This window comes from Pseudophryne corroboree, chromosome 3 (assembly GCF_028390025.1).
Source record: "Pseudophryne corroboree isolate aPseCor3 chromosome 3, aPseCor3.hap2, whole genome shotgun sequence".
Taxonomy (NCBI): domain Eukaryota; kingdom Metazoa; phylum Chordata; class Amphibia; order Anura; family Myobatrachidae; genus Pseudophryne; species Pseudophryne corroboree.
The window spans coordinates 182,640,873-182,656,528 of record NC_086446.1 but is presented as its reverse complement, the minus strand read 5'-3'; the positions used below and the strand labels follow the sequence as shown (position 1 = coordinate 182,656,528).

General features: G+C 46.7%; 1 protein-coding gene across 1 annotated transcript in view; it reads right to left on the bottom strand.

The window, feature by feature from the left end:
* The window catches only part of LRMDA (leucine rich melanocyte differentiation associated), a 1,251,204-nt gene extending 1,236,746 nt beyond the window's left edge, over window positions 1-14,458 (bottom strand). Inside the window, exon 1 of the mRNA XM_063958686.1 lies at window positions 14,235-14,458. Within this exon, the coding sequence (XP_063814756.1) occupies window positions 14,235-14,273 (39 nt within the window). The 5' untranslated portion in view covers window positions 14,274-14,458. The remainder of the gene's footprint in view (window positions 1-14,234) is intronic.
* Window positions 14,459-15,656: the final 1,198 nt, after the last annotated feature.

The following is a 15,656-nucleotide window of genomic DNA, read 5'->3' as shown; positions in this document are numbered from 1 at the left end:
TGGCCCTCAGGACCGAAGCTTCAAGAGCCACGTCGTCAAAGCCAACTGGGCCAATTCCTGATATACACAAGGGCCCTGAATGAGGAGATCTGGGCGCTGCGGAAGTAAAAGGGGACGCTCTATCGAGAGACCCTGAAGGTCTGAGAACCAATGCCGTCTGGGCCACACTGGAGCAATTAGAAACAGGAGTTCTCCTTTTTGCTTGAACTTCCTTATTACCCTGGGCAGAAGTGACACCGGAGGGAACACGTAGGGCAGCCGAAAGTTCCATGGAATTGCCAGTGCGTCCACGAACGCTGCTTGAGGATCCCTTGTTTTTGCTCCGAAGACCGGAACCTTGTGATTGTGTAGAGACGCCATCAGGTCCACATCTGGGAGGCCTCACTTGTCCACTAGGAGTTAAAATACTTCTGGGTGGAGGCTCCACTCTCCGGCGTGTATGTCCTGATGACTGAGGAAGTCCGCTTCCCAGTTTAGGACCCCCGGAATGAACACAGCAGATATGGCCAGTAGATGGCGTTCCGCCCACGGAAGAATCCTTAATACTTCCCTCATTGCCATGCAGCTTCGAGTGCCTCCTTGATGATTTATAGTTTTTAGAGTAGGTTGAATAATTGTGTCACGTGAATGTCGTTGAAACGTGAGGACCTTTCTTTCTATGATTTGAATAAATCAATGTCCTTGGTCGCGTCCACTACGGGGTATATTTCTCCTTAGAGGTGTCCCAAATCGTCGTTCTCCGGGTTTTCTCCTGTATTTGCGTCCAGGGTACCGGGATAGTTCTTATCCTCAATAGTTGAAAACAAAGAGACAGGAAAAAAGGCCGCTGATAGTGTAGTAGACGTATTAAAAAGGTGGAGGTGTCTTATTATGAAATCTTTAACAAGATAGTGACTGCTGATTGCATACCAGTACTCACGTGATAGACGTGATGTACCCCTCACGTAAAGGTATCTTTAGTGTTCTTATGGTTTTTCTCCTCCTTCTCCAGACAGGATCCCTTTTGGCTCTTGTCCTCGGGAGTGGGAAAGGAACAGGTGATAGTGTAGTAAGTTGGAGTGTATAAATGCTAGAAAGCAATTCACTCTTCTAAATTCAAGATTTACAATGGGGGAGTGCGTACCGTACTCACATCCATAAAGGGGTGTGGAAAACACATAAAGGTATCTTTAGCTTGATATGTTGTCGTACACGGTCACATTCACGCAAGTTTAGGTGGATAAGAGAAAAAATGGGCGTACCCGACTCACACTGCACAATGAGAGGACTTGTGTATAAGGGTATCTTTAGAATGGTCCTGCAGGTTCTAGATGTTCCTTATTTTAAGAGCCCGTTCCTCTCGTATGATACATGAGGAGAAACGAAGCATAGTGTCATGGAGTGACACGTAAAATAATTTATTGTACAAAAAACTTTTAAAACAATATATAAAAAAACAGCCAATGGACTCCAGGTAAGAGTGGGGGGTATACACGGGTGAAAAGATGTTAATATCCGGATTGTTCTCACCTTAGTAGGTACCGTCCCAAATCAGTCCCTGGTGGTCCTGGCCCTCACACCAACGCGTTTCGACTGAAGAAGTCTTTTTCAAGGTGTGTAATGAGGGCACTGGTACCATTATTTATACCCCCTAACAGGAAGTCATGCGGTGGGGGTGTGGTTACCAAATATCCAAATGCATATATAATATACTTAAAAATACAATAGATTCTAAGATACATAATGGGGAAACAATTTAAATATTAAAAATTGCTATAAGCAACATAAAATTGATAATCGTAAAGAAAGAAATAAGTTTTAAAACATCGTCGCGTCACTTCCGGTATTTGGAACGCATGTGGTTCCGGAAGTGACGTCGTAAGGTGTTCTGAATGGTGGAGTGTTATCTTTAACTGGTGGATAAACTATAGTTAGGAGGGGTATTTATAGTTGGACGCTGGGTAGTACTGGAGTCGTTCCCAGCGTCCTGATGTGCTGCGCTGCTGATTGCGGCGGATTACGGAGGTGGAACGCATGTACCGGAAGTGACGGTCATGCGTTCCACCAAAGGGTAGACGTACACTTCCGGTGAGCGTTTGTGCTCGCTGTAAAATGGAGCGGTGAAGCGCATGTACCGGAAGTCGCGGTCATGCGTTCCACCTGGGGGAGGGAAGTGCAGAGAGAAGTGCGTTCCAAATATTGCAGATGGAACGCACGCCAACCCGGAAGTGACGGAAGGTGCCAACAAACGTTTTACAAAGGAGGAGTACAACCAATTAAATTAGGTTGCCGATACATAGCAGGAATTAGATGAAAAAGGATGTTGAATATGATAATACAAAACAGTATAAAAGAAGATTATTATGCAAATGGATCTATTAAAAGTGTGTCTCCTTAAATGAAGATGTAATTTATGAAATTAATAAATAATTTATAAAATTAATAAATAGATGAAGTCATAAAAAATGAGGGTAAGGGCAGATGAAATAATATGATAATAACCGTAGGGCTGAAATATTATAAATATGCCGCCTTAACTCCGTCCCAGAGAGAAAATGGGGTAAGATGGGTTCCCTGAAAATATGGATGGCGGAAGGTGTAAAACTGGATCAGAGGGGAATTTGATGGTTTAAGGGATGGTCCCGGGTACTTAAAGAAACCATTTGGTCTCAAATTCCAGGTTGAGGCCTTTAGGTTTCAGGGTACCTAGATTGAAGATGCTCCGCATTTCAGTTTGGGCAAGTCTTTCTTCTGTATTTCCCTTTCTCCAGTTTCCTGCCACTGCCTGAATGCCACAGAACAATGTTATCTCTGATGGTTTACGTACTGTAGGAAGAACGACCAGAAAATTGAAGGAAAGAATGAGCGAGCACCTGAGGAACATCAAGAAGGGCCTCCCCACCCACGGAATCTCGCCCCATTTCAAAGAGGAACATGACTGTAAACCATCAGAGATAACATTGTTCTGTGGCATTCAGGCAGTGGCAGGAAACTGAAGAAAGGGAAATACAGAAGAAAGACTTGCCCAAACTGAAATGCGGAGCATCTTCAATCTAGGTACCCTGAAACCTAAAGGCCTCAACCTGGAATTTGAGACCAAATGGTTTCTTTAAGTACCCGGGACCATCCCTTAAACCATCAAATTCCCCTCTGATCCAGTTTTACACCTTCCGCCATCCATATTTTCAGGGAACCCATCTTACCCCATTTTCACTCTGGGACGGAGTTAAGGCGGCATATTTATAATATTTCAGCCCTACGGTTATTATCATATTATTTCATCTGCCCTTACCCTCATTTTTTAGGACTTCATCTATTTATTAATTTTATAAATTATTTATTAATTTCATAAATTACATCTTCATTTAAGGAGACACACTTTTAATAGATCCATTTGCATAATAATCTTCTTTTATACTGTTTTGTATTATCATATTCAACATCCTTTTTCATCTAATTCCTGCTATGTATCGGCAACCTCATTTAATTGGTTGTACTCCTCCTTTGTAAAACGTTTGTTGGCACCTTCCGTCACTTCCGGGTTGGCGTGCGTTCCATCTGCAATATTTGGAACGCACTTCTCTCTGCACTTCCCTCCCCCAGGTGGAACGCATGACCGCGACTTCCGGTACATGCGCTTCACCGCTCCATTTTACAGCGAGCACAAACGCTCACCGGAAGTGTACGTCTACCCTTTGGTGGAACGCATGACCGTCACTTCCGGTACATGCGTTCCACCTCCGTAATCCGCCGCAATCAGCAGCGCAGCACATCAGGACGCTGGGAACGACTCCAGTACTACCCAGCGTCCAACTATAAATACCCCTCCTAACTATAGTTTATCCACCAGTTAAAGATAACACTCCACCATTCAGAACACCTTACGACGTCACTTCCGGAACCACATGCGTTCCAAATACCGGAAGTGACGCGACGATGTTTTAAAACTTATTTCTTTCTTTACGATTATCAATTTTATGTTGCTTATAGCAATTTTTAATATTTAAAATTGTTTCCCCATTATGTATCTTAGAATCTATTGTATTTTTAAGTATATTATATATGCATTTGGATATTTGGTAACCACACCCCCACCGCATGACTTCCTGTTAGGGGGTATAAATAATGGTACCAGTGCCCTCATTACACACCTTGAAAAAGACTTCTTCAGTCGAAACGCGTTGGTGTGAGGGCCAGGACCACCAGGGACTGATTTGGGACGGTACCTACTAAGGTGAGAACAATCCGGATATTAACATCTTTTCACCCGTGTATACCCCCCACTCTTACCTGGAGTCCATTGGCTGTTTTTTTATATATTGTTTTAAAAGTTTTTTGTACAATAAATTATTTTACGTGTCACTCCATGACACTATGCTTCGTTTCTCCTCATGTATCATACGAGAGGAACGGGCTCTTAAAATAAGGAACATCTAGAACCTGCAGGACCATTCTAAAGATACCCTTATACACAAGTCCTCTCATTGTGCAGTGTGAGTCGGGTACGCCCATTTTTTCTCTTATCCACCTAAACTTGCGTGAATGTGACCGTGTACGACAACATATCAAGCTAAAGATACCTTTATGTGTTTTCCACACCCCTTTATGGATGTGAGTACGGTACGCACTCCCCCATTGTAAATCTTGAATTTAGAAGAGTGAATTGCTTTCTAGCATTTATACACTCCAACTTACTACACTATCACCTGTTCCTTTCCCACTCCCGAGGACAAGAGCCAAAAGGGATCCTGTCTGGAGAAGGAGGAGAAAAACCATAAGAACACTAAAGATACCTTTACGCGAGGGGTACATCACGTCTATCACGTGAGTACTGGTATGCAATCAGCAGTCACTATCTTGTTAAAGATTTCATATTAAGACACCTCCACCTTTTTAATACAGGTTGAGTATCCCTTATCCAAAATGCTTGGGACCAGAGGTATTTTGGATATGGGATTTTTCCATATTTTGGAATAATTGCATACCATAGTGAGATATCATGGTGATGGGACCTAAATCTAAGCACAGAATGCATTTATGTTACATATACACCTTATACACACAGCCTGAAGGTCATTTTAGCCAATATTTTTTTGAACTTTGTGCATTAAACTGTTAGGGTCTCCTGCCCTGTGCTGCCACGTCGTCATGGCAACCGGGAGACAAGTGCTAGCGGAGTAACCTGAGCGCAGCTGATACTCCGGTTCGGGTCTTTTGCTGTGCAGTGGTTATAGGCTCTGTGCATGGCAGGGGATCCGGTGCTGGTTTTTGTGCTCACAGTCTGTGAGGTCTGAGTGGGGCGTGGACAGCACCTGCTTTATAAGGCCTCTTTTCAGGGTAAGCAGATGCTGCTGAATCTTTGTTGGTTAGTCAGTTTCTGAAAGTTAGCCAGTACTGTGTAGCTTTGTATTTGTTTGTTGCTTACTGCAAATAGGCCTGGGGATTTGGTATTACACTCTGCCAATCCAGACCTAGCAGTAAGACTGGAGTCAGTCGTTTAGCTTGCTGGGGTTCTGTTACTACTCTGTGAACTTAGCAAGTTTGCGGCTGTATTCTAAGACTTGCCTGTCTAATCCTGTCTCACTGTGCTAGGTGTCAGGGGTCAGTTTAGTGGCAGTAAACCGAACCTGTGCACTGCAAGTGAGAATTAGGATTGTGGAGAATCTCCTTGCGTCTATCATTCCATCTCTGACCAAGGAGTTTACTGCCACACCCGTTGGTAACCCTTTAGGGTTTTGCTGTTGCCCTTAGCAACAGCATTTCGGGTTTTCTATGTATTAAAACACAACATCTTGCTTTTCACATCTGAGCAGTTCTAATACAAGGGAGATACCCAGTTCCTTAGCCTCTGGGCTTCTCTGTTCACGTTGTGTGTATTTTGTTACCCTACCACCTTCTGTGTACGTTATGTCATATTCCCTAGTCTGTCTGTGAGTCCATTTGTTTTGCATAACAGTTCAAACACCAGTACATTCCTGCAGGCACTGGAGTGCATAACAGTCCTGACACCAGTACTTTCCTGCAGGCACTGGTGTGCATAACATATTCAGCAGCCCAATACTCCTGTTGAAATTTTGTGGGAATATGGAGCATACCCCTCAAAATACGCTGCAACAGGTGGTTGATCAGGTGCAGGTCCTGACTCAAAAATGTAATGATTTGTCCATTAAAATGCACACCTCCCAGGCTGCTGGCGGAGCTCCCGCAGCAGCAGCACCTGCAGGGGTTAAGGAGCCGAAAGTAAATCTCCCGGATCGTTTTTCTGGAGATCGCTCGCAGTTCTTTTGTTTCAAGGAGAGCTGCAAGCTATACTTCCGGCTTAGGCCTCAGTCTTCTGGGTCGGAGATTCAGCGGGTGGGCATAGTGATTTCCTTGCTACAAGGAGACCCACAGGTCTGGGCATATGGGTTGCAGCCTGACTGTCCGTCGCTTAAAAGTGTTGATGCTTTTTTTACGGCACTGGGCATGTTGTATGATGACCCTGACAAGACGGCCTCAGCCGAGGCTCAGATTTCGATCCTTAAGCAAGGGCGAAGGCCAGTTGAGGTTTACTGTACGGAGTTTCGGAGGTTGGCCCATGATACCCAGTGGAATGACCCAGCCCTGAGACACCAGTACCGAAGAGGTCTTTCTAACCAGATAAAGGACCAACTGGTACAACATCCCTTGCCTGATAGCTTGGATCAGCTCATGCAGTTATCCATCCGGGTGGATAGACGGCTGAGAGAGCGTAGGCTTGAAAGGGAGACTGAGATTTCCTTCCTTCCCAAGGGAACCTCAGACTCTGAGGAATTTTCCGAGGAGCCTATGCAGATTGGGGCTACCCGCCTCTCCTCGCGTGAGAAGATGCGGAGGAGACAGCAGGGGTTGTGTTTGTACTGTGGGAATAAAGGTCATGTGGTAGTATCATGCCCAGAAAAGCCGGAAAACTTCAGGGCCTGAGGGTGATGGGAAATATCCTGTCAGGCCAGAAGTCAGAATTTCCCAAGAAGACTTTTATCATTCCGGTGACTTTGAAGATCCTCGGTCAAACTGTCAAGACTGAGGCCTTTGTGGACAGTGGGGCTGACGGGGTTTTTATGGACCGCCAATTCGCCCTGAAACACTCTGTTCCCTTAGTACCCTTGGCATCGGAAATTGAGATTTGTGGGTTAAACGGGGAACCATTATCCCAAGGTAAAATTACCTCTTGCACTAGCCAGATTTCTTTGTTTATTGGAGCCACACACTCTGAAAAATTGTCCTTTTATGTGACTGTCTGTACTTTTGCCCCATTGGTGTTGGGGTTACCCTGGTTAAGGGCCCACAATCCTCAATTTGACTGGGTCTCTGGGGAGATTCTTAGTTGGAGTACTGATTGTTTCAGGAGTTGCTTGAGCCTTCCAGTCAGGTTCTCGCAGCTAAGTTTGCCAGGATTGCCAGGGTGTTATGCAGATTTTGCGGACGTGTTCTCCAAAAAAGTTGCAGAGGTACTACCTCCCCAATCGCTCCTATGACTGTGCCATTGATTTGTTGCCAAATGCTAAGCTTCCCAAGAGCAGGTTGTACTCCCTGTCACGTCCTGAGACTCAGGCTATGGCAGAGTACATTCAGGAGAACTTGGCTAAGGGATTTATCAGACCTTCACAGTCTCCAGTTGGGTCGGGGTTCTTCTTCGTGGGTAAAAAGGACGGTTCGTTGCGACCCTGCATCGACTTCAGGGAATTGAACCGTATCACGATTAAAAACTCATACCCACTGCCTCTCATTTCGGTCTTGTTTGACCAGCTTCGTACTGCCACCATTTTTTCTAAGATTGACCTACGCGGTGCGTACAATCTAATCCGAATAAGAGAGGGGGATGAATGGAAGACTGCCTTTAATACCCACTCGGGGCATTATGAATATTTGGTGATGCCTTTTGGGCTCTGTAATGCCCCGGCAGTCTTCCAGGATTTCATGAATGATGTGCTCAGGGAATATTTGGATAGATTCTTAGTTGTATACTTAGATGACATCCTAATCTTCTCCCATTCCCTGGAGGAACATCGGAAGCATGTACGCTTAGTCCTCCAGAAACTCAGAGACCACCGGCTTGGGGCGAAGCTGGAGAAGTGCGAATTTGAAGTTCAGCAAATCGCATTTCTAGGATATATTATCTCCCCAGAAGGTTTCCAAATGGAGGGTTCCAAGGTACAGGCAGTCCTGGATTGGGTGCAGCCCACTAGTTTGAAGGCGCTTCAGCGTTTCCTGGGCTTTGCGAATTTTTATAGACGATTTATCGCTGGATTTTCGTCTATAGTGGCGCCCTTGGTGGCACTCACTAAGAAAGGGGCGGATGTTGCTCACTGGTCTTGTGAGGCTAAAGCGGCTTTTGCCCGTCTCAAAAGGGCATTTGTTTCGGCCAAGGTGCTGCGACACCCAGATCCAGAGCGTCCTTTTGTGGTGGAGGTGGATGCCTCTGAGATGGGTATTGGGGCAGTGCTTTCTCAGATGGGAGTGTCAGATAATCGCCTTCATCCCTGTGCTTACTTTTCCCGTAAATTTTCGCCTGCCGAGATGAATTATGACGTGGGTAACCGGGAATTGTTGGCTATTAAGGATGCACTCGAGGAGTGGAGACACTGGCTTGAGGGGGCTAAGTTTGTGGTCTCAATTCTCACTGACCATAAGAATCTGGCATATTTAGAGTCAGCGAAGCGTCTCAATGCCAGGCAGGCACGATGGGCTTTGTTTTTTGCTCGCTTTAATTTTTTGATAACATATCGCCCTGGGTCAAAAAACATCAAGGCTGATGCGCTCTCGCGGAGTTTTGCTCCAATCCAGGAGACCACCGAGGAGCCGTTGCCCATTGTTTCCCCATCATGTATTAAAGTGGGCATTACCCAGGACCTCTTATCATTAGTCCTTAGAGCACAGGAGCAGGCTCCTCCAGACCTTCCGGTAGGTCTTTTGTTTGTGCCTCCTAGGTTAAGACAGCGAGTGTTCCTGGAATTCCATGCCAAGAAGTCTGCAGGTCACCCGGGTATTGCCAGAACTCGGGAGTTGCTATCTAGGGCGGTGTGGTGGCCCTCGGTGGCTAAGGATGTGGATCAGTGGGTTCGGGCATGTGACATCTGTGCCCGAAATAAGACTCCTAGAGGGGTTCCTGTTGGCCCACTACATCCACTCTCTATCCCATCTAAGCCATGGACCCACATTTCAATGGATTTTGTGGTGGACTTGCCCAAATCCTCGGGGATGACAGCCATCTGGGTTGTCGTTGACAGGTTTTCGAAGATGGCGCACTTCGTTCCACTGGTTGGGCTGCCATCGGCCAGACGCCTGTCTGAATTATTTATGCTGCATGTTGTGCGTCTCCACGGGTTGCCACTTGATGTGGTCTCTGACCGCGGATCCCAGTTTGTGGCCAAATTCTGGAGGGCATTTTGTTCCGATCTCCAGATTTCTGTCAGCTTGTCGTCGGGCTACCATCCGCAGTCTAATGGGCAGACTGAAAGGGTGAACCAGTCCTTGGAGCAGTTCCTCAGGTGTTATGTCTCCAAGTGTCAGACTGACTGGGTTGCTCATCTGTCCATGGCGGAGTTTGCCTATAACAACGCGGCTCACTCTGCTACAGGGATCTCTCCCTTCCTTTGTGTGTATGGGCATCATCCTAAGGCCAATTCTTTTGACCCCCTGGACTCCACGCCTGGTGGTTCCTCTGTGGTTTCGGTCCTTAGAGGTATTTGGCGGAAAGTGAAGAAAGCCCTTGTGTCTGTGTCATTAGTGACCAAAAGGGTTTTTGATAAGCGGAAAAGACCCTGCAGCTTCAAATTAGGAGACTTCGTCTGGTTGTCTACCAAGAATTTGAAGTTGAGACAGCCATCTCATAAGTTAGGCCCCCGGTTCATCGGCCCTTATAAGATCACCAGGGTTATCAATCCGGTGGCATTTCAGTTAGATCTGCCCCGTTCTTTGGGTATCAATAAAACATTTCATTGTTCCCTTTTAAAACGGGCGATTAGTAATCCTTCTTCCAGTGGAAGACCTTCCCCTCTTCTGATACGTGGCCAGAGGGAGTTTGTTGTTGAAAGGATTCTTGACTCCAAGGTGGTTCGGGGTCGGCTGTCATTTTTGGTGCACTGGAAGGGGTATGGCCCGGAGGAGCGGTCGTGGGTGCGCAGTTGTGATCTTCATGCCCCCAGACTGATACGCTCTTTCTTCTCGCAGTTCCCCGATAAACCCGGTGGTAGGGGTTCTTTGACCCCTCGTCAGAGGGGGGGTACTGTTAGGGTCTCCTGCCCTGTGCTGCCACGTCGTCATGGCAACCGGGAGACAAGTGCTAGCGGAGTAACCTGAGCGCAGCTGATACTCCGGTTCGGGTCTTTTGCTGTGCAGTGGTTATAGGCTCTGTGCATGGCAGGGGATCCGGTGCTGGTTTTTGTGCTCACAGTCTGTGAGGTCTGAGTGGGGCGTGGACAGCACCTGCTTTATAAGGCCTCTTTTCAGGGTAAGCAGATGCTGCTGAATCTTTGTTGGTTAGTCAGTTTCTGAAAGTTAGCCAGTACTGTGTAGCTTTGTATTTGTTTGTTGCTTACTGCAAATAGGCCTGGGGATTTGGTATTACACTCTGCCAATCCAGACCTAGCAGTAAGACTGGAGTCAGTCGTTTAGCTTGCTGGGGTTCTGTTACTACTCTGTGAACTTAGCAAGTTTGCGGCTGTATTCTAAGACTTGCCTGTCTAATCCTGTCTCACTGTGCTAGGTGTCAGGGGTCAGTTTAGTGGCAGTAAACCGAACCTGTGCACTGCAAGTGAGAATTAGGATTGTGGAGAATCTCCTTGTGTCTATCATTCCATCTCTGACCAAGGAGTTTACTGCCACACCCGTTGGTAACCCTTTAGGGTTTTGCTGTTGCCCTTAGCAACAGCATTTCGGGTTTTCTATGTATTAAAACACAACATCTTGCTTTTCACATCTGAGCAGTTCTAATACAAGGGAGATACCCAGTTCCTTAGCCTCTGGGCTTCTCTGTTCACGTTGTGTGTATTTTGTTACCCTACCACCTTCTGTGTACGTTATGTCATATTCCCTAGTCTGTCTGTGAGTCCATTTGTTTTGCATAACAGTTCAAACACCAGTACATTCCTGCAGGCACTGGAGTGCATAACAGTCCTGACACCAGTACTTTCCTGCAGGCACTGGTGTGCATAACATAAACAAAGTGTGCCTACATTCACACAATTCATTTATGTTTCATATACACCCTATTCACACAGCCTGAAGGTCATTTAATACAATATTTTTAATAACTTTGTGTATTAAACAAAGTTTGTGTACATTGAGACATCAAAAAACAAAGGTTTCACTATCTCACTCTCACTCAAAAAAGTCCGTATTTCGGAATATTCCGTATTTCGGAATATATGGATATGGGATACTCAACCTGTACGTCTACTACACTATCAGCGGCCTTTTTTCCTGTCTCTTTGTCTCCAACTATTGAGGATAAGAACTATCCCGGTACCCTGGACGCAAATACAGGAGAAAACCCGGAGAACGACGATTTGGGACACCTCTAAGGAGAAATATACCCCGTAGTGGACGCGACCAAGGACATTGATTTATTCAAATCATAGAAAGAAAGGTCCTCACGTTTCAACGACATCACGTGACACAATTATTCAACCTACTCTAAAAACTATATTTTATATATTGTGCACTTTTAACTTCATCTTTATCAGTTTTACATCTCGACGAGCGCAGACGTGATCTCTCAATTTTTTTGTGTATATCCATGTTTTGGGGAGTGGAGTGACTCCCTGTAGATATCACCACTGGGGCTCTCGGGGGCGCGGCAGTCCTTCAAACAGCCCTTTTAGATTCCTTGATGATTTATGTACGCCACTGTGGTGGCGTTGTCCGACTGTACCTGAACAGGTCTGTTCTGTATTAAATGCTGGGCCAAGTTCAGATCATTGAACACTGCCCGCAGTTCCAGAATGTTTATCGTGAGGAGAGACTCCTCCTTGGTCCACTCTTCTGAGGGCTACTTGGAGCAGCCCTGCCTGTTGTCTGCCTGCACTGCAGGCACCAACTACAAAACTGAGCTCCTGTGCACGGAGGCGGGGTTATAGAGGAGGCGGCGCTATGCATCCTGGGAACAAAGCTTTTAGCCTGTTGGTGCCTCGGATCAAGATCCTACTCTACACCCCTCGATGTTATTCCCTGTGGAACCCAGTGTACCTCGCTGCAGAAACAGTGATAGCTATAGCTGTGATACACTGAAAGTGAATTACATACAGCAGACGCAGGCACACACACAGTCACAGTGACAATGCAGAATGCACAGCCAGAGACTGGATGTATATATCAGAACACTTGTACCAAATATTCTGGTGGACAGACACTTGTTCTTAACTAACACTGTCTTTAGAATGACATGTCGAATACTTAAGTGACTGTAAAATCACAGCATTGATGAGGCAGGCGGATTTACAGAGGAGACTTTGCCCTGCAGTCCCGGAGACCAGACACAGCTACTTGAGAAGATGGCGCCGAAATCTCAGTCAGGGAGTGAGGGAGAGTGATAAGCAGCTCCATGGCGGGAACACCAGCAGATGGCGCCCGGTGCTGGGGGAGGGGATACAGGTCAGCGCCTTATCCCCTATGCTGGACCTCACCACCGGGTACTGTGGAGCCTTATGAAAATGGATTTTACACAATCCGACCTGTGCTCCCTGCCCTGGTGGATATAGTGGGGTCCCTGTACTGACACAGTGTCCACGCTAGCGGCACAGTCCACCTCCTGGGACCCTCTTACCTCCTCCCTAAGAAGCAGCCACGCGATCCAGGAGAGCGTCTGCGGTGGTGTGCCTGGGAAGCGGAGTGCCTCCACCGCAAGTTACCGGGAACTCGGCCAGCGGGAGTATGCAGTGCTGCTGTGGAGGTGATGGGGCCGCAGCACAGTATGTCACAATGACATAGAAAGTGCTGCTGCCCTTGAAGTCTTCTAAAAGCTCTTTTCTGGGCTGCGCTGTTAAGTGACCTGATCTGCAGGCACCAACTTACAAACTGAGCTCCAGTGCTCGGAGGCGGGGTTATAGAGGAGGCCATGCAATGCATCCTGGGAACAGTCAAAGCTTTAGCCTGTTGGTGCCTCTGGATCAAGATCCAACTCTACACCCCGATGTATTCCCTGTGGAACACAGTGCACCCCGCTGCAGAAATGCATTTACAGATTAATGTAACTAAGCATATTTAACTGACTGCTGCAGATATTTTTTTATTGATATCTACATTTCTAATTTGTTTTAATAGCTATCATGTTATTATCATAACCATGTGCACACTATGTTTTGTTATCACTGTTCCAATGCAATAATTAAAAAAAGTGTCAAGCCAGCAAGGAATCATTACCACAAATACCATAATCAGCTCCATGTGTGAATAAAGCATGTGTTAAGTGCCCAGTCTCCAAGTTATTGCACTTTATCTTGCTTGCTGTTATAGTCTGTGTGCACTTCGACATATTTCCTTTAGCTTGCAATCAAAATAAAACAAAACTTCCGCAATTAAAACAGCTAAAAATATATTGGATGCAATTCTAGCTTTAAAAGCATGAGAGGATCTTTTGGGATATGATTTAAGAAGCTTTTGGCTCAAGCTCAGAACATGGGACCCCCTGGGCTAGCATAACTAAACTGCCTCAGTCCACGCGGACATCAACTGGGAATAGTAACCTGTAGTGAGCATAGCAAGCCACGTGCCCGAAGCGTGACTTGCGAAGCGAGCCCGCAAGAGTACACTTTTAATGTTCTGAACAAGTTATGAATGTTCTGAAGCAGTTTAGTTATGCTAAACCAGGGAGCCCCATGTTCTGAACTTGAGACAAAGCTTTCCATACAGAGCTACATATCAGGGCCATAGAGGAATCAGTCTGTAACAAAATAAAAGTGAACAGTGTAGCTGGGAAACAAAGCTGTGCACTGCTTGGGCTTTAGGTTTATATAGGCAATGTGACAATCAGCAGCACCACATGAAAAAAAAAAAACAGGTTTAAGTGACATGTAATACACAAATCATATAACATAGGGGACAACACAAAGTTTTCATGGATACCAGTAGACACACTAAACATAATAACGATGCAAATAATTAAGTGTTTGCAGATTGCACAGTTTGCGGTGTAGTACTGTCAGGACAGGACCTCCTTGTCAGGTACCTCTGACACCTCCCTTTTCGCGTGACGTCACTTTCCTCTCCCCCCTTCCCTACACTCGCTGACAAGTTACCTGGGCTTCTGTCACCGTCTCCTCTCCCTCCCCTGACATGGTGACCTCAGTGCCGCTGGTGCCGTTTAATACAGAGGGTTCCAGGAGCTGCGCGCGCAATATCCAGCCGCCCCTGCCTGTCAGTACCGGCAGCAGAACAAATTTGTCGCCCGCGAAAGAGGCACGAGAGACGGGGATCAGCTGACTGACGCGCGTGTGTGCCTCCTCGCGCTGCCGGGTCACGTGTCTGCAAGAGTCGTTTCCCCTCTGGTAACACACACGCACGTGATTTCTTCCCTATTGAGCTGGTGTCTGGAGCCAAGTGTTGTTTTTATATGTAATATACATGGGGGACATTCCGAGTTGTTAGCTCGTTGCCGATTTTCGCTATATTGCGATTAGTTGCTTACTGCGCATGCGCAAGGTTCGCAGAGCGCATGCGCTTAGTTATTTTATACAAAAGTTAGGTATTTTACTCACGGCATAACAAGGATTTTCTCTGACGTCCTAGTGGATGCTGGGAACTCCGTAAGGACCATGGGGAATAGCGGCTCCGCAGGAGACTGGGCACAAAAGTAAAAGCTTTAGGACTACCTGGTGTGCACTGGCTCCTCCCCCTATGACCCTCCTCCAAGCCTCAGTTAGATTTTTGTGCCCGGCCGAGAAGGGTGCACACTAGGGGCTCTCCTGAGCTTCTTAGTGAAAGTTTAGTTTAAGGTTTTTTATTTTCAGTGAGACCTGCTGGCAACAGGCTCACTGCATCGAGGGACTAAGGGGAGAAGAAGCGAACTCACCTGCGTGCAGAGTGGATTGGGCTTCTTAGGCTACTGGACACCATTAGCTCCAGAGGGACCGAACACAGGCCCAGCCTCGGAGCTCGGTCCCAGAGCCGCGCCGCCGGCCCCCTTACAGAGCCAGAAGCAAGAAGAGGTCCGTAAAAATCGGCGGCAGAAGACATCCTGTCTTCACCAAGGTAGCGCACAGCACTGCAGCTGTGCGCCATTGCTCCTCAGCACACTTCACACTTCGGTCACTGAGGGTGCAGGGCGCTAGGGGAGGGCGCCCTGAGCAGCAATAAAAACACCTTGGCTGGCGAAAATACATCACATATAGCCCCCAGGGCTATATGGATGAATTTTAACCCCTGCCAGATTCCACAGAAAAACGGGAGAAAAGGCCGCCGGGAAGGGGGCGGAGCCTATCTCCTCAGCACACTGGCGCCATTTTCTCTCACAGCTCCGTTGGAGGGAAGCTCCCTGGCTCTCCCCTGCAGTTACTACACTACAGAAAGGGGTTAAAAAATAGAGGGGGGCACTAATTAGGCGCAGTATAACAATACAGCAGCTATAAGGGGAAAAACACTTATATAAGGTTATCCCTGTATATATATATATATATATATATAGCGCTCTGGTGTGTGCTGGCATACTCTCCCTCTGTCTC